The 26,915-nt window shown below is 61.0% G+C and overlaps 4 protein-coding genes across 4 annotated transcripts in view; 2 read left to right on the forward strand and 2 right to left on the reverse strand.

Moving 5' to 3' along the window:
• The first annotated feature begins 307 nt into the window (after window positions 1–307).
• Window positions 308–6,651, forward strand: LOC107308682 (zinc finger protein 282-like). Its single transcript, XM_015852749.2, is given in 9 exon segments — window positions 308–494; window positions 497–587; window positions 589–952; window positions 2,040–2,441; window positions 2,535–2,661; window positions 2,751–2,864; window positions 3,760–3,870; window positions 3,960–4,091; window positions 4,762–6,651. Coding segments are annotated over 9 exon segments (2,235 nt in total). The 5' UTR covers window positions 308–322; the 3' UTR covers window positions 5,484–6,651.
• Window positions 6,592–11,457, reverse strand: LOC107308688. The gene is made up of 4 exons (XM_015852758.1): window positions 11,263–11,457; window positions 9,969–10,367; window positions 8,652–8,855; window positions 6,592–7,998 (listed from the first exon to the last, which is right to left on the reverse strand). Exons 2-4 carry the CDS (start codon window positions 10,354–10,356, stop codon window positions 6,971–6,973), a joined length of 1,620 nt encoding a protein of 539 aa, XP_015708244.1. The 5' UTR covers window positions 10,357–10,367; window positions 11,263–11,457; the 3' UTR covers window positions 6,592–6,970.
• Window positions 11,458–12,519: 1,062 nt separating this feature from the next.
• Window positions 12,520–14,689, reverse strand: LOC107308687 (tigger transposable element-derived protein 3-like). Its single transcript, XM_015852757.2, has one exon. The coding sequence runs from the start codon at window positions 14,381–14,383 to the stop codon at window positions 12,707–12,709; it is 1,677 nt and encodes a 558-aa protein (XP_015708243.1). The 5' UTR covers window positions 14,384–14,689; the 3' UTR covers window positions 12,520–12,706.
• A 1,343-nt stretch (window positions 14,690–16,032) lies between these two features.
• The window catches only part of LOC107308657, an 18,176-nt gene continuing 7,293 nt past the window's right edge, over window positions 16,033–26,915 (forward strand). Inside the window, exons 1-7 of the mRNA XM_032443181.1 lie at window positions 16,033–16,168; window positions 16,259–16,657; window positions 19,294–19,420; window positions 21,078–21,191; window positions 21,432–21,560; window positions 22,821–23,724; window positions 25,236–25,290. Coding sequence (XP_032299072.1) covers window positions 16,145–16,168; window positions 16,259–16,657; window positions 19,294–19,420; window positions 21,078–21,191; window positions 21,432–21,560; window positions 22,821–23,724; window positions 25,236–25,290 — 1,752 coding nt within the window. The 5' untranslated portion in view covers window positions 16,033–16,144. The remainder of the gene's footprint in view (window positions 16,169–16,258; window positions 16,658–19,293; window positions 19,421–21,077; window positions 21,192–21,431; window positions 21,561–22,820; window positions 23,725–25,235; window positions 25,291–26,915) is intronic.

A 26,915-nucleotide genomic window follows, 5' to 3' on the forward strand; every position in this document is an offset into this window, starting at 1 on the left:
GAGGAGCTGGTGTTAATTGGACGCTCCGTGTCTGCAAGGGGAGCTGAGCCGAGCCGTGCTGGCTGCACCCAGAGCGTTATTTAATCTGATACAAGGATGGGGAGGTGATGTTCCAGCTCAGCCCCCTGGGACCCCCCAGAACGCCCCACTGTGCCCACAGCCCCAGTATCGCATCCCCACGGCTCCTCTGTGGCTCCTCTCCCCTCCCCGTGCAGCACCGGCCGCTCTTTGGAGAGGAAATTCTGCTCTAACATCCAGCTGGAAGCTTTCCCGGCACCTCCGGGCATGTGAGGAACGTCGGCACTCAGTGCCCGCCCGACCGATGGGCAGCGGGAGGGATGTGCCGGGATCCAGCCCTGCCGCCCCCCGCCCCGTGAGTCGTTCCTGGGCCGGATCCGTCCGTAGGGCGGGGAGGGACCGGCGGGACCCCGAGGTTCGCTCAGTTCAGGGCCGACATCGCCGCAGCTCCGGCAGCCGAGAGTCCGGTCCGTGAGCTGCGGGCGCACGGCGGCCCAAGCGGAGCCCAGAGCCGCTCGTTCCCGTCCGGCCGCTCGTTCCCGTCCGTCCCCGCCCGGGTCGCCCCGAGGGCGGCGATGATGCTCCGCGGTTGCCGCCCCCCCCCCTCGCGGTGCCGGTGCCGCCCGGTGTCGGTGCGGTGCCGGTAGGCGGCAGTGCTCCGCTCTCTCGCCGCTCCCCGCCCGCTCGGCCCCGGGAGCGGATGCAGTTCCCCGGCTGCCCCCGGCTGCTCGGCGGGGCGGCGGGGCCCGGCCCGCATCGCGCTCCCCCCCGCGTTGCTCCCGGCGGCGCTTCCCGCAGCGGCCCCGCTCCGTGCGCGGCGTCGTGCGGCCCCGCGGCCCCGCTCGGCAGCGCTCTCTCCCCGCCTCGGCCCGGTCCCGGCCTGCGGGGCCCGGCGCAGCTCCGCGGGGCCATGGCCGAGTGGGCTCCCGCACAGGTAAGCGCGGCCCGGCCCGACCCCCCGACCCCCCCCCCCCCCCCCCCCCCCCCCCCCCCCCCCCCCCCCCCCCCCCCCCCCCCCCCCCCCCCCCCCCCGGCCCCGCACACCGCCCGGAGGCGGAGCCGCCCCGCCCGTCGCTCCCGTAGGGCCCCGATGCGGCCCCGCGGCCCCGCCGCTCCCCTCCCGTGTGTCCCCCCCGTGTGTCCCCCCACCCGCTGCCCCGTCACCCCCCGCGATGCCCCGTCACCCCCCGCGATGTCCCGCCGCTCCGCTCCGCCCCGTCCTCGCGTCCGACCCGGAGCAGGGGATGGGGGGCGGGGGGGGGATCCCGCGTGAGCTGCCCCCGAAGCCCCCCCTAAATCACAAGGCGCAGGGGGGTCTCGCCCCGTTGCCGCCGGGGGGTGGGGTGACCTCGTGGCCGGTGTCGGGGCGGTGGGGTCGGGGTGTCCGGGTGCGGCGCTGACCCCCGGCTCCGTTCCGAGCGCTGGGCTGGCGGTCGGAGGGTCTTTTCCAGCTGCGGTGGGTCAGGGTGGCGCACGGTACGGCCCGCACAGCGTGCGGTGCACGGGCAGCCCGCGATGGGGCTGGATGCTCCTGCGGCTCCTCTCCGATCTTTGTGGCTCAGGGTCGCACTGCGCGGTGGGGTGGGGGGCAGTTGGTCGCTGGGGGGCTCCGCTTCCAATCAAGACACCCTCTGATGGTAAAGGGGGGAGGGGGGGGGTGGCAGGACCTGGTGATCCCGCAGGTCTTCAACCTGCGTGGTTCTGTGGGGTTGGGGATGGCTGGGTTCGACCCTGAGGTTCTTTCCATCCTTTCTGGGTCCGTCGTGCTGTAGTTCTCAGGGTGGGGGTGGTGCGGGTGGGACTGGATGGCGGCGAAGGTCTTCTCCAAGCACAGACTGGACGGCTGTGGGATCATGGTGGGGATGGGTTGGACGAGATGCTCCTCCAAGCTCCGTGACCCTGCGGTCCTTTGAGCCGCGCTGCAGCCCGTCCCGGGGTCGGGCACACAACGAGGTTGGGTGACGTGGGGTCACCAGGAGCGGCGCCGCCGTGGCCCCCCCAGCCCGCGCCTCCCCACGCAGGTGCAGGAGTGGAACGTGGAGCCCCCCCACCTGATGCCGCTGCAGCCGCCGCTGCTCCCGGAGCGGGCGCACGTCAGGGAGGCGCAGCTGCACTCGGCCGAGGCGTCGCTGTGGACGGTGGTGGCCACGGTGCAGGCCATGGAGAGGAAGATCGACCTGCTGGCCACGAGGCTGCTCAGCCTGGAGGGGCGCTCGGGGACGGCCGAGAAGAAGCTCCTGGACTGTGAGAAAACGGCCATGGAGTTCGGCAACCAGCTGGAGAGCAAATGGGCCGTGCTGGGAACCCTCATCCAGGAGTACGGGCTGCTGCAGCGGCGCCTGGAGCACGTGGAGAACCTGCTGAAGAACAGGAACTTCTGGGTGCTGCGCCTGCCCCCCGGCCCCCGCGGGGAGGTGCCCAAGGTGGGGCCGTGTCAGGGCCGACAGGGTGGGGAGGGGGTATGGGGTGGTCCTGGAGCCCATTGGGATGGTTGTGCTGAGCTTTTGGCCCTGCAGGTGCCGGTGACGTTTGTTGACATCGCCGTCTATTTCTCGGCGGAGGAGTGGAAGAACCTGGAGGAGTGGCAGAAGGAGCTTTACAACAACCTGGTGAAGGAGAACTACGAGTCGCTGCTCTCGCTGGGTACACCACCCCGCTGACCCCATATTGCAGCTGTCCCACCTGTCCGCACTGGGGCCGCTGCTGTGACTCACGTTGTGTGCCCTGCACAGATGCAGCTCTGCCCAGGAGCGACGTGCAGCCCCGGCTGGAGCGTGGGGACGTTCCCTGTGTCCCCGAGCAGCAGGACCTGCAGCAGCGCGAGATGCCGGCGGATGCCTGTGCGGGTGAGGCACCATCTCAGCCCTTGGGGCTCACACCTGCAGCGCCCCGTCCCTATGAGCTGCACTGAGGCCGTCTGGTCCCACGGCTGTGCATGGTCACCCATCCCCATTGGACATCCCATGGTCACCCATTGCTTTGGCACACCCCGTGGTTACATGGCCCTGTGTACTGGCCCATCGTCAGCCCACACCATCAGCCCCCCACTGGTCATCCAACGCCATCCAGTGCTCACCTGTCCCCGTGGGATTCCCCTGGTCACTTCTCCCTGTCAAACATGCCATGGTCGTCATCGTGGTGTGCATTGTGGTCACCTGTTCCCATGAGACGGATGTCTGCTGGTCACCCACCCCCACGGGACGTCCTGTTGTCACACAGCCATATGGGATATCTGACAGCCACCCATCCTTATCACACGTCCCATGGTCACCTGACACCATGGGCTCTCCTGTGCTTACCCAACCCATGGGATATCCAATGGCCACCCATCCCTTTGGGATGCCCCATGGTCACCTGCCCCTATGGCATGTCCTATGGTCATCTGTCTTCTTGACATGTCCCGTGGTTCACCCATCCCTGTGGGATGCCTCATGGCCACCCAACCCTATGGGATGTCCCATGGTCACCCATCCCTGTGGGATGCCTCATGGCCACCCATCCCTTTGGGATGTCCCATGGTCACCTGTCCCTATGGCATGTCCTATGGTCACATGTCCCTATGGCATGTCCTATGGTCACATGTCCCTATGGCATGTCCTATGGTCACCCATCCCCTCAGCTGCCCCCGGGCCCTGCACACAGTCCCATCACTGCTGTGGGACAGGGTCACCCCGAGGCAGTGACCGGGGCTGTGTCGGGTGGCCGCAGCCCGGCGCCGGCCAAGTCTCTCCTTGTGCACAGAGCCGCTGATCTCCACCTCCGACATCCTGTCCCGGATCAAGCAGGAGGTGGCGTTTGTTGGGGAGCAGCAGTTTGGGGAGGACCGGGGGCTGCCCACCGACCCCTGTGCAGGTGAGGTCTCCATGGCCCGCACCATCTGCCGTCCCTCGGTGCGTTCCCTTCCCCACAGCCCCACGTTGCCATCCCTGCCCTTCCCACAGGTGCGGACGCCCTGATCACAGCTCACGACTTCTTGTCGTGGATCAAGCAGGAGGAGGAGCCTTGTGTCAGGGAGCCCTGGGAGCTGCCAGAGAGGGAAATGCTGCCCGCACCTCTCCCTGCTCCTGGCCCAGGTGAGCAGTGGCCCACGGCACCGCAGGCTGTGCCCATAAGTGCTGGGGGTTGGAACCTGTTTTGCCCCAGTGTGTGTCACGGTGGCAGTGAGGCCGTGGCCCTGCAGTGCCGTGTTCTGTTGTCAGTGTGGGTTGGGATGGTACTGAGAACCCATTGGGTGCTTCGTGGTGGCAGTGAGAACAGCCGTGTGCAAGTGCCATGGTGCAGTGCTCCAATTGGAGCAGGACTGGGCTGGAGGGTGCACGGGCTGCTCTGTGCTGAGGGTGCATTGGGGTCCACGTTATCCCCCCGACCCCGGGATCCACGTTATTCCCCCGACCCCGGGATCCACGTTATCCCCCGACCCCAGGATCCACGTTATCCCCCCGACCCCGGGATCCACGTTATCCCCCTGATCCTGGGATCCACGTTATCCCCCCGACCCCAGGATCCACGTTATCCCCCCGACCCCGGGATCCACGTTATCCCCCTGATCCTGGGATCCACGTTATCCCCCCGACCCCGGGATCCACGTTATCCCCCCGACCCCGGGATCCACGTTATTCCCCCGACCCCGGGATCCACGTTATCCCCCCGACCCCGATCCTCCTATGGTGAGGATGCTCTGCAGAGCACGCTGTGGGCACGGCCCCAATCTCAGCCCGGCTCTGACCGAGGTTCCTCCCGCAGCCGGTGAGGGGCTGCTGGTGAAGCTGGAGGAGCAGCGCTGTCCCCGCTCCGACCCCCCCGAGGAGCTGCTGCCGGGCGCGTCGGGCGAGCTGCTGTTCCCGGCTCCGAGCTTCGGCAGCCCGGACGGACAGGCGGGACCTGCGGCCGCCGGGGGCAACGCGACGGCCCAGCACAGACTGAGCAAAGCGCCCGGCGCCGAACCGGGACCGGCGGCCGAACCGGGGGGGGTCCCGGGTCCGGCGGCGGAGGATCGTCCGCACGGCTGCACCGAGTGCGGGAAGAGCTTCAGCGGCAAGAAGAGTCTCCGCATCCACCAGCGCAGCCACGCGGCGGAGCGGCCGTACCCGTGCGCGGAGTGCGGCAAGAGCTTCAACTGCCACTCGGGGCTGGTGCGGCACCAGATGATCCACCGCGGGGAGCGGCCCTACAAGTGCGCGGAGTGCGGCAAGTGCTACAGCCGCAAGGAGCATCTGCAGAACCACCAGCGGCTGCACACCGGGGAGCGGCCGTTCGTGTGCGCCGCCTGCGGGAAGAGCTTCATCCGCAAACAGAACCTGCTCAAGCACCAGCGCATCCACACGGGGGAGCGGCCGTACCAGTGCCCGGCGTGCGGCCGCAGCTTCCGCTACAAGGAGTCGCTCAAGGACCATCAACGCGTGCACGGCGCCGAGCCCGGAGCCCCCCCGCCGCCACAGCCCCCCGGGCTGCCCCCCGGGGATTAGAGCAGCGAGCGGCGCCCAACGGGCCAGGACTGAGGGCTCCCCACGGCCCGGGGGCGCCGTGTCGGACACGGAGCTTTGTACCAAATGCGGGAGCACGGCCCCGATCGGGACAGCCGCCCTCCGGGACGGGACAGCCGCTATCCGGGACAGCACAGCCGCTATCCGGGACGGGACAGCCGCTATCCGGACATCACAGCCGCTATCCGGGACAGGACAGCCGCTATCCGGTACGGGACAGCCGCTATCCGGGACGGGACAGCCGCTATCCGGGACGGGACAGCCGCTATCCGGGACGGGACAGCACAGCCGCTCTCTCTCCAGTACAGCCGCTCCCCATCCCCGCCGCTCGCCCCGACCCCGACGATCCGGGGAGCGACGGATCGAGCCGCCGCCGCCGCCGCGCCCCCGTCCCCGCCTGCCGCTCTGCCCCCATCCCCCGCTGCTTCCTTCCCCTCCCGTGCCGTCCCGCTGTGTACAGTGCTTGGGGTGTCGTTTTGTATGGACAGTGCAACGCTGAATAAAGTCGTGCCGGGCCGCCCCGCCCTCGCCCTGCCCCGTGGGGTCCGCGCCCACAGACCCCCCACGAGTGGCGGCGTCCCCCCCCCAGCCCCGAGACACGGAGCCGTGGATGCGGAACAGCCCCACGGGGACGCGCAGCGCCCGGTACCGGCCCCGGTGTCCCAAAGGGGCGGCCCAGCCCCAACCCCGCGGGGACCCCCACCCTTAAAGGGACCCCCGCCCCGCAAAGCCCCTCGTGGCTCCTCTCAGCTCCCCTTTCCTCATTGAACTCGGCCCTGGGAACGCGTGCAGAGCCCATTGCTCCCCGAACCGGCACCAGGAACAAAGCCCACCCGGTGCCCATCTCACTCCTCCGGCTGTTTGTCCCCCCTCCATCACGCACACTGGGGTCACTTTGTCCCCGTGGGCTCATCGTGCAGCACCGCCCCCCCAGCGTGGGCCGTGCACAGACTGTGGGTGGGGGACCCAGGCCATGCACTGGGGGGGGGCAGAATGGCCACAGCTGCAGCCCTGAGTCGACACACGCAGCGATGGCTCCTCTCTCTCTCTTTCTCTTTTTTTTTTTTGCCCGTTTTTGCTGTTTTTTTTCTTTGAAACAAGTTTATGGTTATATGCAAATTAGGTCATTAAATGATTTGCATAAAATGTTCGCCCACCAGCGACTAAAAGTGTTCCTAACACTTCCCCACCCCCCCCAAGGTAGTTAATCCTACTCCACTATGCGCCGTCGCACGCGGGCACCGCGCACACACACGCCTTGCACACTCGTGTGCACGGCTGCACCCCCAGCCTGGGCTGGCACACGCGCCGGGCGGGTTGCACGGTGCCATCCCCGTACCTCTGTGCCAGCACGGCGGGCACCGACCTCGCTCCCGGCCCCCACGAGCACCGCGCACCCGTGGCTCCGTGGAGGGCTGAACGCACAGCACGTCCATAGCGGGACAGCATCCCTGCGGCCCGGTTGGGCACTAGCTGTTGGCGAGGAACAGCCGTCTGTGTCTGGACGCCGAGCCGCGCGGGCGGCCCCTGCGCCTGCCACGGCCCCGGTTGCCGAAGGGGCTGCGGCCGGGCACGGCGTTGTCTGCCCAGGCAGCGTTGCCCGGCTGCGGCTCGGGGAAGGCAGGCTCGGCTTTGGGCTGCTCGAGGAGCGGGCCGGGCTCGGGCCGGGGCTCTGCGGGCGGTGCGTGGTTCTGCCGGTCGCTCGCCCGCTCCTGGCGCAGGTAGCGCAGCTCGTCGCGGATGTCCGTCAGGACGCCCAGCAGGCGGAACTGCAGCTCGCGGTCTCGGGCGCGCTCCTCGCGCTGCGTGGCTCGCTCCTCCTGCCACATGGCCAGCTCCTGGTGGTACAGCTGGTCCCACTGCTCCTCCAGGTCCAGCAGGTGATGGATGTTAGTCCTCCAGCTGTCCCGGCGGTCCTCCCGCAGGCGCGAGCAGCCCAGGCCGCGGGCCGGGCCGGGGGCTGCAGGGGCGTCCCCTGGGGGTGAGGCGGAGGAGGGCAGCGACTCCTCGGTCAGGGCGCCACCGTGCAGCGGGGAGCGAGCAGGGGGATCCTCCTCGGGGGGCTTCTCCCAGCTGGGCCCCATCAGTACCCTGGGCAAAGAGCCCACCTCCGGGCCGGAGCCCCCCGCCTGCTCCTCGGGGTGCGAGGAGTCGGCAGCGCGGCCCATGGGGGGCAGCTCAGACACCCCGTCGTGGCCCCAGTCCGAGTGAGCATCCGCGGGGTTGAGAGGGTCCTCGGGCAGGGAGGTGACGGAGCCCTGCGAGCTGCAGCGGCGGATCAGCATGGCCTGGCGGGACAGTTTCATGTCCTCCTCTGCCGACATCGGAGCCTCGGGGCCAGGCTGCAGCCCCACTGCCCCGCCATGGCCCCTCTCCACCTCCCGGCCTTCCCGTTCCTCCTCCTCCGACATGGACGCGTAGGAGACCAGGGACTCGTTGCGCAGGGATGGGGATATGGCTGTCATGTCCGGAGTCCGCAGCTCCGGTCCGGACTCGGCTGGAAGAGAACAGAATCATAGAATGACCAGGGTTGGAAAAGACCTAAAACATCACCCAGTCCAACCGTTCACCTATTACCAACAGCTCCCACTAATGTCCCTCAACACAACATCCAGTCTTTCCTTGAACAAGGAGCCCTCCTGTAAGCACACATCGCTGCCACATCAGCCCAGTGCTGCCCCCAACCCCTTCCTGATGCTGCCTGTCCATCCCTCGAGGTGCCTTCCTGTGCACCCAACACCCCACAGCTGTTGGTCCTGCAGGCCTGGTGCTGCAAGGACACCACAGCCTTTGTGTTCCCTTGGATCCTCTGCACAGTCGCTGCTCCCAGAGCTGGGGTTGTGCACATGGGAGCTGCTCTGTGAACTGCTGGATTTAATCTTGAAGGTCTTTTCCTTAAACGCCAGCTTCAACAACACTACGATTCCTGCCACTGATCAGCACTGCTGCCTACAGAACTGTGCCCTGGGCTCATGCACCCACAGCTCTTTGGGCTGCATGGATGTGAAGGCAGCACCCAGAGGGCTGGCTCAGCACTGTGCTCTTCCTCATCAGGACCAGCTCCAAGCACAGACTGCTCCCCGCCTCAGCCAGGTCTCAACAGCCACTTCTTCCCTCCTCTCGCCCCACGAAGCCCCAGCGCAGCCTTACCCGAGCTGCTCTGCCCTTCCCCTCGGCTGTACTCGCAGATGACCGAGGGGTCAGGGCTCTGCACGGCCAGCCGGGGCGCAGCAGAGCCCTCCACGTCGGGCAGGGATGAGGGCTGCCCGTTGGTGTCGATGTAAATGCTGGGGTGGCTCACGCCGGGCTGCAGGTGCATGAAGGACTGCTTGGATGCACCGGGGAAGAACAGATCTGTGGGGCAGAGAGAACCCAGCCTCAGCCACGGCGACGGCAGCACCGCCAGCTCACATGGCATTGAGGGCAAGAGGGTGACATGGCACAGGTGACCTGCTAATGCCTAAATGGCTCCTAAAGGGAACACCTCTGTGGCTGCATGTCATTGTCTGCCCACAGGACTGAGCTGGCACCCCCTGAACTTCCCAACCCTCTCCCCCCCCCCCCCATCCTCTTCCTCAAGCCCAAAACTTTTCTGCACTGCACGACGAAGAGGTTCTGGTTCAGAGGCAGCCCAAGACTGTTTTGGAAGAGAAACGAGAGCCATTGTGACCTCCCATCCACAATGGAATCTGACAAAGAGAGAAAGGAGCAGGAACAGCTGCTGGTGTCCTCTGGGGTACAAAGAAGACAGAAATGTCCCCTTGGTGGAAATGAAATGGTGCAGGGGATACCTGCCTCCTGGCCAGAGACAAAGCACAACAGTGGCCCAACCCACAGCACTGGCTGCTTCACCCCAGCACCTTCCCCACAGGCATCTCCTGGGTCACCTGAGGGAATTAAGTGTCATCCAACAGCCAGAACCTGCATGAGACCACGACTCAGGTGTAATCTGTATTCCTGCACTGCATGCCCAGGAACCCCCCAGCCTCACACACCACCACAGTAACACAGCTGCTGCTCCCACAATCCCTGACTTCAGCTAAAAGTGAGGGACACCGACACTGAAAGGAACTGGAGAACAAAACCCATCTTCTCCCAGCTTCCTTCAGATGGCATCCAGCGAGGCCAGGCAGTGTACTGGATTTAACAACAAGGAGCCACTCTGCAATGCCTGATGTGCCCATCTCAGGTAATTTCCACAGTGGATTTCCAACCCTGGTGCTTTGCTGTTCAGATGTGCTGGCAGTGCAGCCCTGCTGCGTGCCGCAGTCCCGACACAAAGCACATACAAGAGCAGCACCCACCAGTCTCCTTCCACCATCCACCTGCTGGGCAGCCCTTAGGGTGCTACAGCCCGGTGTTGTTAGCAGGGCAGGCATCAGACATCACTTGGGAGCACAGGCAGGGTGGCAGCATGGAAATGTGCCGCCCCAGCTCTGCCAGCCCCATAGAAGCACCACGACTGACCTGGGTCCAGGATGATCTCGGGCTCTGAGTCGTGACTGGCCTGCAGGAAGGTGGAAGCCACCATCTTCTCCAGGGGCGTGAGACGCGGTTTGTGGAGCGGCCCCCCGGCGCGGTTCATGGGCAGGTGCTTCTTGGAGGTGATTTTCTTCTTGACGTCCAAGCGCAGGTCGCGCCACTTGTGCTTGAGGTCGTCGATGGAGCGCTCGGTGTAGCCCAGGAAGTTGACGCGGCTTTGGATTTGGGTCCAGAGCTGCTTCCTCCGCACGGGATGAGCCCGCAGGGCTTCGGACCCATACAGGGCGCTGAAATGCCGCACCACATTCCAGACCAACGTCTCGGTCTCGTCATTGGAGAAGTTGGCCTTCCTCTTCCGGCCAGACGCTGGCATCGCCTGCGAGGCTGCGGCAGAGGTGGAAGGGGCACAATTGAACCTCGGTCCCCACTCCTCTCTGTCAGCTCCTGGGGGAAACATGGGGCTGCGGGAGCCCGAGGGAGCCGCGGAGGAGGGAGCCGAAGCAACGGCCCCCGATGCATCCATGGCAGGGGAGGCTTGGGCCGGGGAGGATCTAAAGAGCCGCTTCGGCACACCACGAGGCAGGGGGGCACCTCATCCCCTCGCCCCGGCACCTGGGAGGGGAGAAAAGGAAAGGGCAGCGGTGGGTGGTGGCAGAGCATCGCCCCACAGGGTCAATATGGCAGGCAGGGATATGGCAGGAGACCCCAGGACACCCAGCCAGCTATTGGGGAGCATGGAGAGGGTCACGGTCATAGTGACAAGGGCTGCAGTCCCATGGCAAAGCACATCAGGACCACTGTGAGCACATCAGGGCCACGCACAGGGCAATAGGGAGAGGCTGGAGGCCATGGGGAGGCATTGGATCATACTGAGGTCAACGGGGAGCAGCCCTAATTGCACCCGGTGCCCCATAACAAGGCTTTGTAAGAGGCCACAGCCAGAGCTTCGGGCATCTCATGTCCACAGCCAGGACCTCGGGGATGGCACCAAGGCTCCATGGGCACAGCAAGGCCTCGGCTACGGAGCATCCGGGGGGAACGGCCAAGGCCGCAACGAGCGGCTCGGACCCGGCCCGGGGCCGCAACCGCGGGGCCGTGATGTGCGGCCGAGATGCGCCCGCCGCACCCGGCGCTTTTGTTCGCCTTCCCCGCCGGCCACCGGGGTAACAAAGAGGCCGGAGCCGGTGCCTGCCCTCGACCTCCCCCCACCCCCCCCACCTCCCACCGGGCCTTAAGGCCTCGGTACCCCCCACCCCCGGGGCAGGGCGGCGGCGCCTACCTGTGCCGGGCCGGGAGATGACGGCAGCGTTACGGGGCAGCGGCGGAGCCGGGCTCGGTGCGTTCAGCTCCGGGTAATGGCTCCCGCCTCGGCGGAACTCGCCTTCATTTCCTCCGCCTCCGAGCGGCGCGGCGCGGCGCGGGGCTGCGCGCCTCGGCCTCACAGCGCCCCCTACCGGCAGCGCCGCGCAATGACACCGCGCAGCGATACGCGGGGCCGGGGGGGCGGGGCTGGGGGGCGGGGCGGGGCGGACACGCCGCCCCTCCAGCACCGGGAGCCCCGCGGCAGCTCAACGTGCCCCTCCTCGTTCCTCGCACCCCCATGCTGCTCACTGACACCCCATGGGCACCCCCGGGCACACTCACAACGGGTGCCCCCCCCCCTCACCCCACTCCCCCATGGCTGAACTGACCCCCCCTAACAGGCCCTTTGCCCACCTCCCCATTCAACACACCCCAACGTGCCCCCTGCCCTGAGCACCTCATTGAGCACCTCCCACCCGGTGCACTCTAATAGGCGCTGGGATGCACCCCGCCCCCCCAGCCCCCCATGGATGAGCTGACCCCCCCCCCCACCAGGCCCCTTGCCCACCCAATGCACCCCAATGCACCCCCTGCCCTGGGCACCTCAATGAGCACCTCCCATGTGTCCCACCCCATGTGTGTCCCCGTGAGCACCCCCTGCCCTAAACACCCCATGACCCCCCTCCTCACAGGCCCCTCTGCCCCATTGGTTTTGAGGGAGCAGTGACCCAACAGTACCTGCTTTGGGGAGGTACCTGCTGCTCCCCATAGCACCAGACTGACCCTGGGTACCAGCAGATGTTCCTCTATGTGGAGGGGACTCCGAGCTCCAGCAGGAGGGGGCACAAAACACCCCTGTGGACAGCCTTGTCCCCAGCCCCAGCTGTCCCTTGTACCGCATACACAGCCTGAGGGATGGCCCCGTGTCCCATCCCAACTGGGGATGCAGTGCCATGGAGGATGGCAGTGCTGAGGACAAGGGACCCCCAGAGGTACCCAGGGCTGTGTGAGGCTGAGGGGTCCCGCACACTGTGCTGGGGGCTCCCAGGGTGTCACTGTGGGGTCTGTCCCCAGCCCATGGGGATGGGACAATGGGACAATGGGACAATGGGACAATGGGATGCTCATGGTGGCACTGCTGCTGTCAGCAGCAAAACCCCAGCCTGGAGGCACGCGGCCTCTGTTCATTGCTGCGCTGGAAGCCACGATGCTAAATGACAACAATCACCAGCACTCTGTGCTTTGCTGACCTGCTCAGTTTTAATGTGCCCGTTACCAACCTCCGGAGCTCCCTTCTTCTTTGCTGGGCCCAGCGATCACAGTGGCATCATCCCCCTCCCACCCTCATCATACACAGAGCAGCTCCAGAGTTGCGATGGCTGTGGCTGGTGACAGAACACCCGTCGGTGCCACCACCGCCCTCACTGCCTGGGATGGCCGTCCCTGAGCAGTGCTGGCTCTGCACTGGCTGTCACCACGTGCACAGCATCCTGCAGCGTGTAGAACATCTGCATGAGGTCCGGCGAGGTGGCCCTGCACTCCAGGAAGCGCCGCAGCGTGGCCATGCTGTCCCACAGCTCCGGCTCCGAGGGGCACGGCCGCACCGCCACCGGCTCCGCAGAGTCCTCGCTCTCCTCCGTCCCCCCGTCCCAGTCCTCTCCCTCGGCCATGTCGGCATCCAGCCCCTCATCCATCACCCCAAAGCTCTCCAGCTGCTCCTGGCCGAGCCAGATGGGTGCGGGCAGAGCATCAGGGCAGCTATCGGGGCTGAAGTTGGTGGCACGGAAGCAGCTGGTGATGAGCTCCGGGCGCACGTCGCCCCACGCTTGTGCCAGCACGTGCAGGGCATCCAGCAGGGTGGGCGGCTCCGAGCCCAGCACCACCGGGACCTGGGTGAGCAGCCGGCGCCGGTAATGGCCCTTCAGGTCCCTGGCGATGCCGCGGTGCAGGGGATGCGCCAGCGTGGCCACGGGTGGCATGAAGAGCATCCTGACGTTGGACAGCTGGAGGTAGGGGCGCTCCTCATGCTCCTCAGCGAGCAGCAGGACGCTCTTCCCTTTACGCTGCATCTCCTCATTGAAGTCCTGCAGCCACTCAGCAAACAGCGCAGCGCTCAGACGGCCACCGCCGCGGTAAGTCCATGGCACGGCCTGCAGGTTGATGCCGTGCAGGTAGGGCGGGTTGGCACGGCGTCCCACCGCCCGCAGCGCCGCCTTCTCCGAGCCGTCAGCGTTGGTGCAGAGCAGCAGCGTCAGCATCTCACCATCGGCACTCAGCTGGACCTGGGTCTCCCCGCAGCTGTACAGCTCGGAGGGTGCATAGCTGTGCAGCAGGTCGTGCAATGAGCCCTGCAGTGAGCCTTGCAATGAGCCTTGCAATGAGCCATGCAATGAGCTGTGCAGTGACTTGTGCACTGAGCCCTGCACTGAGCCTTGCACTGATCCCTGCACTGATCCATGCACTGATCCCTGCACTGATCCCTGCACTGAGCCTTGCACTGATCCCTGCACTGATCCATGCACTGAGCCTTGCACTGAGTCTTGCACTGATCCATGCACTGATCCCTGCACTGATCCCTGCACTGCTCCGTGCTGCTCATCCCCGCCGTCCTGCACCGTTTTCTCGCTGTTGACGTTGTGTTGCACCCTGACCCGTGCCATGCAGCCGTTGCTGTGCTGGCAGCGCGCTGTGCCCACGTCCTGTGCCAGGTTCTTGGCCTTCATGTGCAGCCACGTGCCGCTGATGGGCAGCTGTGTGTTGCGGGCTCCCTGCACCCATCGCAGCAGCGCAGCCTCCATGTCCCCGTCCTTGCCGTCCCTGCTCCTCTTCCTGTCGGGGTTCCCGTTCCTCCTCCACTCGCTGAGGATCCTCTCCTTGTTCTTAATGATGCGGCAGATCTGGGGTTGCGATACCCCGAATCTCTTGGCCAGCTCGCTCTGGGACACCTTGGGGCCTTCCAGCACCTCCAGCACTCGCACCTTCTCGGTCAGTGACAGCTCCTTGCGCTCTTTGCGTGTCGCTGTGTGCTCGGTGCCCGGTCCCCGGCCGCACGCTCGGCACGTTGCGGGGCAGCTCCCGGTCTGGCCGTGCAGCTCCATGGCTCCTCCATGCCGGGACGCACCGCGGCCACGCGCGGCACCGACAACGGCGTCGGGAGCGCGCGCTTAGCCCCGCCCCGCCCGGCACCCATTGGGCGACCGGCAGCGGGCGCCGCACGCGGATTGGTTGGGAGGTGGCCAACCGGAGGTGGGGAGAGCGATGTGGAGTCGGCGGGCGGGAGAGAGCTTGTGGTGTGACGTCAGACGTGTGCGGTGACGTCAGAGGTGACGTCGCAATGCCGCGGGGTGACGTCAGAGCGGTGTGGGGTGAGATTGGACGCCACAATTGAGCTGAATGACGTCAGAGCAGTGCTGAATGACGTCAGAATGGAGCTGAATGATGTCGGAGCGTTGTTGAATGACGTCTGAGTGGCACTGAATGACGTCAGAGCAGAACCAAATGACGTCAGAACGATGCAGAATGACGCCAGAGTGGTGATGAATGACGTCAGAGTTGAGCTGGATGACGTCAGAGTGGCACTGGATGACGTCAGAGTGGAACAAAATGACGTCAGAGTGCTGCTGAATGACATCAGAGAGGTGCTGAGTGATGTCAGAGTTGAACTGAGTGACGTCAGAGTGGAGCTGAATGACGTCAGAGTTGAGCTGGATGACGTCAGATTGGTGTGGGCTTGCATCACAGCTGTGTATGCTGACGTCATAATGGCAGAGCTGCAGAGCTGCATGCATGGTTGCAGCACGGAGTGCAGCAGGTTCAGCACGGCTGTGCTGAGTGCACTGAGCGTTGTGTTGCTGCAGCGCTGCAGCAGTGTGCACAGTGATGTGGGGCTGTGTGCTGCAGGGCTACCTACAGCACTGCTGGATGCAGCACCAGGTGTTGCACTGCTGCAGCACCGCTCTGTTGCAACACAAGCTGTTGCACGCTTGCACTGCTGAAGGACAGCTGTGCTGTTGCAATGTTGCACAGTTGCAGTGATGACTCCTGCACTCTTGCAGTGTTGCACAGTTGCAGTGATGACTCCTGCACTCTTGCAGTGTTGCACAGTTGCTGTTGCAGCGCTCCATTTGCATTGTGAACCATCGATGCTGTTGCACCGTCTCACTGTTGCATCTCATCCTGTTGCACTGTTGCTCCATCACACAGTCGCACTATTCCAGCTCAGTCTGTTACATCATTACACCGTCTCACTGTCGCAGCTCAGGCTGTCACCCCCCCCCCCCACAATACTATTAAATTAAAGTAATAAAATCAAATCAAGATTCCACCGGGGGTTGGTTAAATGGCCGAAGGGGGAAGGGGTGGGGGTGTCACATCATTGCAAGTCAGGCTGTTGCAGCGATGCACTGTCATAGTGTCACAGGGCTGTGGCTCAGGCTGTAGCACTGTATCACTGTCTCAGTGTCTCAGTGTCGTCCTGTCGCGATTCAGGCCGTATCACTGTCGCGATTCAGGCTGTCTCAGTGTCTCAGTGTCGTCCTGTCGCGATTCAGGCCGTCTCCCTGTCTCCCTGTCTCCCAGTCTCCCCCATCCCTCGCCGTCTCCCCGCTCCATCCCGCAGTTCCTCCTCCCGTCCTCCAGGTGTCGCTGTGTTTCCTCCCCTCCGCTCCCATCGTGCGCCGCGCTCTCGCCATGGCCGCTCTGCTCCGCCGCTGCTGACAGCCGCCGGGCCCGCTCCTCCGCCGCCGCCCCGCCCGGCCCCAGCCCCGCCCGGCTCCACCCGGCCCCGTTTCGCCCCGTTCCGCCCCGTTCCGTTCCGTTCCATTGCGCTCCGCTCCGCTCCGTCCCGCTGTCTCAGGGCCATGGCCGAGTGGGCTCCCGCTCAGGTAAGCGTTTCCCGCCCTCCCCGCTCTCCACAGAGCGCCCGGCACGGCCCGGCCCGGCCGCCCACGTCCGTGTGTCCGTCCGCCCCTCAGGACCTGGAGTGGGCCATGGAGCCCCACGAGCTGCCCCTCGAACAGCCCTTGGCCGCCCCCGAGGACGGGCCCGGCGGGGAGGCCGAGCTGCCCGCCGCCGAGATCTCGGTGACGCTGGTGACGGAGGTTCAGGCCGTGGACAGGAAGGTGGAGGCTCAAGCGGCTCAACTGATGAACCTGGAGGGCAGGATGAGGATGGCCGAGAGCAAACTGATCGGCTGCGAGAGGACGGCCGTGGAGTTCGGCAACCAGCTGGAGAGCAAATGGACGGCGCTGGGAACCCTCATCCAGGAGTACGGGCAGCTGCAGAAAAGGCTGGAGAACATGGAGAACCTGCTGAAAAACAGGAACTTCTGGATCCTGCGCCTGCCCCCGGGGGCCAAGGGGGAAGTCCCCAAGGTAACCGAGGGGACACGGGCTGTGGGAGAGACCTCATCTCACCCCACGTGAGGTGGCAGCAAGGTGGGGTCAGCCTCTGTTCCGGATAGGATGAGGATAGCATCCTTTTATGCCAGAGGCAGGTTCAGATTGGGTATTAGGACCAGTTTAATCACAGAAGAGCACTTGGGCTCTGGCACTGGCTGCCCGGGGAGTGGGGGTGGTCAGGAGCTGTGGGGATGTGGCACTGAGGGATGTGGTTTGGTAAGTGTGGCAGTGAAGAGCCGGGGATGCACTTGGGGATCCCAGAGGTCTTTTCCAACCTCTGTATTGTGATACAGATCTTGTGCTTCGACCACAAGTTGAACCACAGGAGGTTTACATTAGATGTATGGAAAAAACTCTTTCTCTCACAGACTGGTCAGGCACTGGAACGGCTGCTCAGAGAGGTGGTGGAGTTGCCGTCCCTGGTGGTGTTCAAGAGGCGTCTGGATGAGGAGCTATGAGATGTGGTTTAGTGGCTGGTGGTAGTAACGGTAATGGGAGGATGGTTGGACTGGATGATCTTGTAGGTCCCTTCCAACCTTGTGATTCTCTAATGCAGATTGGAAGTCCAACTTCCAGGAGTTGGAAGAGACCTCTGCAGCTCCCCAGTCCAACCCCCAGAGCAGGGTACATGGGGAAGTGTCCATTGGGTTTTTTGAGAAGTCGTGGCTGTCAGGTGAGGTCCCGGATGATTGGAGGAAGGGTCACGTCACTTCCATTTACAAGAAGGGGAGCAGGGAGGACCCGGGGAACTACAGGCTGGTGAGTCTCACCTCCGTGCCTGGGAACATGATGGAACAGATCCTCCTGGACAACATGCTCGATCACATAAAGAATAAGCATGTGATCTGAGACAGCCAGCATGGCTTCACCAGGGGAAGGTCATGCTTAACTAATCTTGTGGCCTTCTATGATGGAGTGACGGCGCTGGACGAAGGGAAAGCGACTGAAGTAATTTACCTGGACCTGAGCAAGGCCTTTGACATGGTCCCCCACCACATCCTCATCTCCAAATTGGAGGGAAGTGGATTTGATGGGTGGACAACTCGAAGGATAAGCAATTGGTTGAAAGGCCGCAGACAGAGGGTGGTGGTCAATGGCTCTATGTCCAGGTGGAGGCCGGTAACGAGGGAGGTGATCGTCCCTCTCTACTCGGCTCTTGTGAGGCCCCATCTGTTGTTCCGTGTCCAGGTGTGGAGCCCTCAGTACAAGAAAGACATGGAGATTATGGAAAGGGTCCAGAGGAGGGACAGGAAGATGATGAGGGGGCTGGAGCACCTCCCCTGTGAGGACAGGCTGAGGGAGTTGGGTTTGTTCAGCCTGGAGAAGAGAAGGTTGCGGGGTGACCTCATTGCAGCCTTTCAATACCTGAAGGGAACTTACTGCCAGGAGGGGAGTAAACTCTTGGAAAATGTTTTTAAGTTAAAAGAAGGGAAAGATTTAGTTGATGTTAGGGGGAAGGTTCTTCACTAGGAAGTGGTTCAGGCCCTGGAACAGGCCTGCCCTAGGGAGGTTGTGGATGCCCCGTCCTTGGAGGTGTTCAAGGCCAGGTCGGACGGGGCCCTGGGCAACCTGATCTAGTAAATGTGTATGTTTGGTGGCCCTGCCAGGCAGGGGGTTGGAACTACATGATCCTTGAGGTCCCTTCCAACCCGGGTCATTCTGTGATTCTGTGATCTGTGATTCTGGGTTTTCAATATCTCCGGAGGAGATTCCACCATCTGTCTGAGCATCCTGTGCCAGAGCTCTGCCACCCTCAGGCTATAGAAACTCTTTCTCATGATGAGGCAGAGATGTGTGCCTATGTTCCAATTTATGCCCATTGCCTCTTGTTGTGTTGCTGAGCACTGCTGGAAAAATCGTGGCCTCTTTCTCCTCACCCGTTAAACATTTATATACATCGATGAGATCCCCTCATAGCCTTCCCTTCTCCAGGCTGAACACTCCCAGGGATCTCAGCCTTTCCCCATCAGGCAGTTGCTCCAGGCTCCAACCACTGGATGATCAGCACACAACTCACCTGCTGGTTGGGAGCACTGGCACAGGTCCTTCTGTACGGCTGCACACCCCTGTGCATGTGCATGTGCATGTGCATGTGCATGTGCATGTGGGGGTTTGAATGAGAAAACATCCTTAGATGCTCTTGGAGTGGATCCAGAGGAGGCCACGGAGATGCTCAGAGGTTGGAGCACTTCTGCTATGAAGGCAGGCTGAGGAGCCTGAGTGTTCAGCTTAAAGGGAAAAAGGCTCTGGGAAGACCTCACTGTGGCCTTTCTAGTGCATAAAAGGAGCTTATAAATGGGAGGAAGAGAGGTTTTTTATCTGGGCAGATTGCTACAGGACAAGGGGGAACAGACTTAAACTAAAAGAGGGGAGATTTGGGTGGGATGTTAGGTAGAGATTCTTTACCCAGAGGTGATGAGGTGCTGGCACTACCCGGAGCTGTGGTGCCCACCCCTGGAGGTGCCTGAGGCCATGGGTGGGCCCTGGGCAGCCTGAGCTGTGGGGCAGCCAGCCCGTGGCAGGGGGGTGGAATTTGATGATCCTTAGAGTCCTGTCCCACTTGAGATTTTCCATGAAAACAGCTGAATATATGGTGGTTCTAATTGCAGGTCCCCATGGCGTTTAACGACACTTCATTTAGCTTCTCAGAGGACGAGTGGAAGAACTTGAACGAGTGGCAGAAAGAGCTTTACAGGCATATCATGAAGGGCAACTACGAGGCCGTGATCTCAATGGGTAAAGGCTGGCTGGGGCTTGCCCTGTGCTTTTTGGCATCACAGGTTCTTCGGGGCCAGGCTGTGCCTGGTGGATCTGGGAGGGTGGGTGGTGAGCAAGTCTGGCCAGGTCTTTATGCTGACTTCCAACCCAGAAATCAGCACTTTGCTCCTCGCTGTGTTAGTTGTGCAGTGGATGGACATTTTGAGCAGTGCAGTGACTCTGCCTTTCTGATGGTCTCTGGCCATCCAGCTGGAGCTGTGAGAGGACCTGGGTTATGAGGACGAGGGAAATGAGAGACTTACAGGCTCTGGACAAAAAGGGAGCTTTGTGGTGGTGCAAAGGTCCACAGATCTACTGTGCTGGGTGCGTCAGTTCACTGCTGCTTCGGATGAGTACCAGCAGTTCTTCCCAGCCCTGTCTGGAGGAGGTCTGCCCTCCCATCAGCAGAACGCTTCCTAGGGAAGGAGGGCACAGTTTGTCTGCCTTGGTGCTCTGCCTCACCCCCAGCCTGGTGCTGGAGACCACTTATTGTGCAAACTGTTGCAACGTCTGCTCCTGCAGGTCTCAGCCTTCTGCTTCAGTTCTGATGGCCGAGGGCAGATTGTTCCACACTGCACAGATAAGCCCTGCTGGCTCCTTCCAGTCCCAACTGTGGGACTGTGCTGCACCTCTGGGAGCCCTCATGAGAGCTTTGGGCACCTGTGTGCATTTTGAGGAATGGTGCTGCCTTGGCTGGACACTCCTGGGGGCACAGACATCCCTGGCAGACAACCATCCTGCCCTTCAGTTCTCTACAATCCACGTCTTTCCAGCTTTAAAAAAAAAAAAAAAAATTACAGTTTTTTGGGCAGCCCCTGTATAGAAGAGAAAAAGGCAGAGGATAAATACTACCCCATTCTCCCGTGTACACGACAGTCCTGCTGGGAAGGTGCAGGAATGTAGAAGTCCTGCTGGAAGAGATCCGTGGGTCTGAGCCTGGAGCTTAGAAAAATGTATCTGTGCTTAATCTGATGGTTCCCTTTTGTTTTGACTAACTGGGTTTAAGGCTAGGTCCTTGTTAAGGCTAACGGATCCAGCAGAGCAGTGGTGGAAATTAAAACCCAGAGGCTCACGCTTGTTGTTTCAAAATTAAGTTTCCGCTCTCCATGCTAGGGGAAATCTTAATTTTCCCATTTCCCCCACCAAAATCCACAAGCAGCCGGTGACTCGGACGAGTAGGAAGGAACGGTTCTGGCTGTGGCAATCCGGGGCTGGAGGGAACCGTGTGGGGAGGGCACCTCCGCTGCTGCCGCTGGCTGACAGCTCTGGTTCTGACCCCAAGCTGAAGCTCCCATTGCAGTGGATCCGCGGACTTTAGCACAGAGGAGAAGAGAGGAGGCCTGAAGGTAAGCACAGATGCATTTTCTTATTCTGCTCCTCGCGCTGCAGGCTGGGAGGTGCTCCTCACCTGAGCAGAGCATGCTCCTGCAGTCCGCTCATTGTCCCAGGGCCCAGACAAGGTGAGCGGTGCAGGCATGTGAGAGCATCTTCTTAAGTCTCTTTCCATTACCCGTCCTCCCCAGCAGTGAAGGAAGGTCGGTGGGTGAAGGTTTAAGGTTCTCTGCCCTGAAAGGACAAAAGAAACATTCTGATTCTTTTGTTTTTTTTTTTTTGTTGTTTTCTTTTGAACGTACAGATACTGCAATTTCAAAACCTGACCTCCTGTCACGGATTGAGCAAGGAGAGGATCCCAATGCTGAGGACCAGGATGACTCTGAGGGAGGAGAAACCCCTACGGATCCCAGCACCGGTGAGACATGAAGCTCCTGGGTTGCAGTGGGGTGATGGAAAGCAGATGCAGCTCCCGCAGTCATTTGTGATCTTCCCCTTGCTTCTGCTGACGAGTACTGCCAGCACTGTCCGTGAGTGCAGCAGTGGCTTTGCTCTCCTAGCCGGCTCCTTGCTGCTGCTGCCATCTGTCCTGAAACCCTCTGTAAGGCAGCTGGAAGGTGTGAGCGTAATCTCAGGTTGTTCTTCCTCCTGTGCGCAGAGTTTTTCTTTCCCGGTCCCGATGACAACTCGTGGAGTAAATACGAGGATACCCTGGCTGAAAGTCACTACGGTTCTGAAGAAGAAGAAGAAGAGGAAGAAGAAGAGAGCATGGAGGCTCCCAATGCATGTGAGTTAGAAGCACAGAGCTTCACTGAGTGTTGCGCAGAGCAGCAGAGGGGCAGCTAGAGGTGCTCTCAGGCTCTTGGCTCTGGCTGGGGCCTGTCCCTGCAGGAGGCCCTGCCGTCATTGCGGTCTCTGCCAGGCTTGCCTCAGGCTCAGCATGAGAGCTGGATGACAGCCTTGGCAGATGGATGACACACATGCAGAAGGAGCTCCGGTACACGAGCAGCAGGCTGTAAAAGCAGCTGTGGGCTGGCTGGGGGTGCAGGGCACCTGCACAGCGTTGGCTCGCTCAGTGAGGTAGCACGTTTGTTGGCCGGCTAGGACGTGGAGAGGGGCTGGAGCATGTGACGAGCAGGAAAGCTTCAACAGCTTTAGCAGCAGTGTTCTTACGAGTCTTTTCCACTAATGTGTAAAGTGATATTTTTCACAGCTTTTATTTGTCAGCCAAATGTGAGGCTTTTTTGCGGTACATCACAAGGCATGTCCTTGTTGCTGCCTGTCACTCCGTGTCCCTGCTCTGAAGCATGGGAACACAGAAGCCGCTTGAGGAAGCACACCCTCCTAGGACGTGGCTTTGGTTTCCTGGCCTTGTTCTCACAAGCAGCTGAGCTGCTCCAGCTGATGCTCGTCTTGAATTTCAGCCTGATGCAAACCAGTCAGCCTGTTCTCAAGCTGCACATTAAGGTGTTTGGCAAAGCGATGAACAAATGGAGAGCCCAGTGATGGGCATGCTCTGTGCACACAAACACGGGCACAAGATATATCTTTATGTGCTGCAAAAACCTGTGTTTTTTTCAGACCTCTTTTTTGCACCCCCAGATCCTCTGTGCTCTTTCCATCCTGCTTGCTGGGGTCATTGGCAGGAGCTCTGAGTTACCATGGGAGATCAGTCAGCCCCAGGTCTAAACACTGTACAAGCCCCAGAGGAGAAGCCCCTCTGTTTTTTTGTCTGTATTTATTCTATGCCACATGCTGACATGGTCTGGTTCACCTCCAGCTGAGAAACCCACTTCTTCCCTTTGTTTAGCTATGCAGAGAGGTCTCACCATCACACTGCCTGAGCTTTCCCAGGAAGTCAAAACACTTTGTCTTTGTTTGTACTGCAGTACTGCTTAGCTCCCAGTTGGGACTTGTAGCCCTGTGGTGCCAGGTTCTGTCTTGAGTGTGCAAAGCAGAGATCACCTCTGCCCCAAAAGAGCTGCAGTCTAAATAACCAGGCTGTTCTTATCTCAAAGCAATGACATGAGTGTCTCTGCTCCATCAGATGCGCAGCAGTGTGACGAGGAATGCCCCGACAGCCTTGAGCTTCCTGGCTCGTTAGCGGGAAAGTGGGATGATGTTTTCTCAAACCCAGAGGAAGAGTTAAAGCCAAGCAGCAAGAATCGGAGTGGGTCGGGCCCACAGCAGAGAGGTGCAGCAGGCAATGGGCTGAGGCGCTCCTCGCGCCGTGGGAGGGAGCTGACAAAGAAGGAACCTGCCGAGGAAATGGCCACAGTGGAGGGGCCGTACATCTGCTGCGAGTGCGGGCAGAGCTTCCTGGACAAGGAGCTCTTTGCAGCCCATCAGAGAGCGCACGTGGATGAGGAAGCCTGCACTTCCCTGGAGGCTGGGGAGAGCTTCAGACAGAAGTCCAAATCCTCTGCGAAAGGCCAACGCTCCAGGCCGTCCAAGCGCGCCAATTCAGAGAAGGGCTCTGGCTACAAGTACGGCTTCATCAGGCCGAACAACATGGTGGAAAGGCCCTACACCTGCTCACAGTGCAAAGAGAGCTTCAGCCTGGAGGTGAGCCTCGTCCTGCACCAGAAGCTCCATACGGGGAAGGGTGACGGGCCGCTGACCTGCACCTACTGCGGGAAGGACTTCCGGGACCTGTCCAAAGCCATCCGCCACCAGCGCATCCACACAGGAGAGAGACCATATAAGTGCTCTGAGTGTGGGAAGAGCTTCATCCGCCGGGACCACCTGCTCAAGCACTGGCGCGTCCACACCGGGGAGACCCCGTACCAATGTCCCGTCTGCGGGAAGCACTTCCGCTACAAGGAGTCGCTGAATTGCCACCAGAAAATCCACTCCCGCAACCCCCAGCCCATGGATGAGGCCTTGCAGCACAACCTGGAGACGGGCACTCAAACCAGCCTCTTCTGTTTGAAGACAGAAACCAAGCAGTAGCGCTGGGCAGCCGGGGTGGAAGGGCTCGCAGTGACGGAACGGTCTAAGCCGGTGGACGTGCAGCATGATGAGAGGTGAACTCGTATCGCAGCTAATCCGTGTGGTCTTGCTACCAAGCCCGCTTTGTTGAAGCATCTTAGGAATTCCTCTTAAAAAACAAACAAACAGACTCTGATATGAAGGCCTGGGCACCTCTTCAACCCCGCGGGGTTACGTGGGACTTCCACGGCAGCGTCGGCCTCGTATTAGTTGTCCCCCGCGCAGGTTTGGATTTTGCCTGTAGAGAATGCTCCTGAGAGATTCTCTGGGGATCTGTATTTAGTAGGTGTTTCCCCACCTATCTTTGTGCATATTCAGGAGTGACAAGCTTTCGCTTTCATTCTTTTTCTGCTCGTTTCACCACAAGGCTGGACGAGGGAGGGAGGGAAGATGCCATTCCCGGGCCGCCCGCTCCGGCTGCAGTGACGCACCTCGAGCAGCTGTCCTGTGCCACCAGGCTGAGCTGCCGTCAAGGGGACAGAGCCGTGGTTAGGGACATGACGCAGCACTTGTCGAAGGCAGAAGAGTAGAGAGAGGAGAGAGAGAGCAGCAAAGTGCAAGGTGAGAGAAAAAGAAGGTGGAGGAGGAAAGGACAGGAAGGAGAAAGGGCTGAGGACACTGGAGGAGTTGGGAGAGCAGGTGTGGGTGCACGGAGGCACAGACGTCTGCGTGCTTTGGAAGGACACTGTTTGCACCAGTCGGGCTGTAGTTCCCCTCTATCTGGAGGGAGCAGAGCTGCTGGTCTGTCGGAGGAGCTCCCGTCGATGAAGATGGTTTTACTGTGATTTTATTACTGGGTTTGGTCTCACACTCAGGTAAGTCAGACAAGTGAAAGGCACTTCTCCTAACCCTGTAAAAAGCTGTTCGGTTTTTAATTAATCTAGAAGTAGGATGTTGTTGTTCTTGTTATTATTATTATTAATTATTATTATTAATTATTATTATTATTATTATTCAATGAAATGTGTGGCACTATATTTCACCATGGATCTAAAACACTTCAGTGTATGCGGTGACTGACCAGAGTTTTCCAGACGTCCATGTAAATATGGGTTGCACTTGGCACTCAGTGGTGTTGTTCTCAAGGTGACTGTGAGCAGTGTCTGCCGCTGTGTATCGTTGGCTGCTGATCAGTGGTTGTGTTTTGTAAGAACTTTTGTAAAGTCTGTCAATACAGTGTTTCCATTCCGAAGCCCGTGTCGGCTGAGTGATGGCAGCCCCGTTCCCATCGCCCCCACACCTGGCTGCTCCTTACCTGCATCTCCATTGAACAGAGCTGAGTGAGGGCTGCAGCCCCAGGGCGGTGATGTAGGCTGCGTGTTGGCGTTGGCTGCAGCGGAAGCTCCGTTTCCTCCTTGTCCCACCCAGGAGCGGCTCCTGGGCGCCTGCCCAGCTCCTGCTGCCTCTGGCAGCCGTCCCATCCCGCTGGCGCGGGGTTGAACAATGTGCTCCCATCCTTCCTGGCTGGCAGTGGGACGCGGGACAGCGGTGGTGGCCTCGTCCTCATCCCTGTGCGGCTGATGAGGGTTTGCTAGTGGGACAAAAAGGTTGAACAAAGTATATAACAGGTAAATAAAGACAAACACAGCTCTACTGGGGCGCCCAATTTGGGTCCTTGCTGCCATTGTGCCCCAAAGGCCAGGTGCCCCCATTTCAGCATCGCAGCAGGGGGATGCATCAGCCCGTCCCTTCTTCCATCCCCTCCCTTCTAACATAATCCACATGGACTGTGCCCATCCACACGCCTGGTGTCACCGACACTGTCAGCCCGTCCCAGGGTGCCCAAAGTCAGGAGTAGGAACGAGGCCTTGTGCCACATTTGGGGTCTGGATGGGGCTGAGAGCACACAGCTGTACCAGGACGGGATGGGGCAGGGTGGAATTGAGGGGGTAGGGGAGATGGAAGAAAAATGGAGGGGAGGGGACAAGAGGATAATGGGACAGGATGGATGGGATGGGATGAGTGTGAGGGTGAGAGATCAGATTATGGGTGGGAAAGGATGGGACACGTGGGATGGAATGGGTGAGCTGGATAGGATGGGACAGGATGGGATGGAATAGAATAGTATAGGGTGAGACAGATGGGACAGGATGGATGGAATATGGTGGGATGGGATGAGAGGGACAGGATGGGAAGGGCTGGGATAGAGCAGGATGGATGGGATGGGATGGGATGGGATGGGATGGGATGGGATGGGATGGGATGGGATGTGATGGGATGGGATAAATGGGTTGGGGTGGGATGGAATGGGGTGAGAGAATGGGACTGTGTGGGACAGGATGGAATGGGGCAGGGTAGAATTGGAGCAAAGGAGATGAAATAGGATGGGATGTGGTGGGATAGGAATAAGGATGGGATGGGGAGGATGAGAGCAGGATGGATGGGATGGGACAGGCTGGATGGGATATAATGAAATGGATGGGATGGATGTGATGGGACATGGCATGGGATGGGGTGAGAGAATGTGAAAGCATGGGACAGAAAAAGATGGGATGGGATGGGATGGATTGGGATGGGATGGGATGGGATGGGATGAGGGAGATGGGACAGAATTGATGGGATATGGTGGAATGGATAGGATGGGACACAATAGAATAGAACAGGAGGGAAAGAGATGGGATGAGACCAGATGGGACAGGGCAGATGATGGATGGGATGGGATGGGATGGGATGGGATGGGATGGGATGGGATGGGATGGGATGGGATGGGAGGATAGACTAGGATAAAACAGGGTAGATGGGATGGGACGAGGAGGGCAGGATGGAATGGGACAGGGCAGAAAAGGATTGATGGGTAGGGTGGGTGATAGGGGATGGGTTGGGATGGGGTGAGATAATGTGACAGCGTGGGACAGGGCAGGATGGAAGAGGATGGGATAGAAAGGAATGGGACAGGACAGGTAGGATGAAATTAATGGGGCAGGATGGGTAAGATGGGATGGGACACGATGGGATGGGAATGAGATGGATGGGGTGGGGTGGGGTGGGCGAGAGCACAGCGGGATGGGATGGGTGGGATGGATGGATGGATGGATGGTGGGATGGATGGTGGGATGGATGGATGGATGGATGGATGGATGGATGGATGGATGGATGGATGGATGGGATGGATGGATGGATGGATGGGATGGATGGATGGATGGATGGATGG

The sequence above is a fragment of the Coturnix japonica genome, chromosome 2 (assembly GCF_001577835.2).
Source record: "Coturnix japonica isolate 7356 chromosome 2, Coturnix japonica 2.1, whole genome shotgun sequence".
Lineage (NCBI taxonomy): Eukaryota > Metazoa > Chordata > Aves > Galliformes > Phasianidae > Coturnix > Coturnix japonica.

Bases quoted from the DNA above. Each gene is read 5' to 3' on its own strand.
- LOC107308688 (XM_015852758.1), bottom strand. From the start codon at position 10,356: ATGCCAGCGTCTGGCCGGAAGAGGAAGGCCAACTTCTCCAATGACGAG. The intron at 8,856-9,968 runs GTCAGTCGTGGT...TCTGCCCCACAG, and splicing joins CGAGATCATCCTGGACCCAG to ATCTGTTCTTCCCCGGTGCA. The intron at 7,999-8,651 runs GTAAGGCTGCGC...GTTCTCTTCCAG, and splicing joins GGAAGGGCAGAGCAGCTCGG to CCGAGTCCGGACCGGAGCTG.
- LOC107308687 (XM_015852757.2), bottom strand. From the start codon at position 14,383: ATGGAGCTGCACGGCCAGACCGGGAGCTGCCCCGCAACGTGCCGAGCG.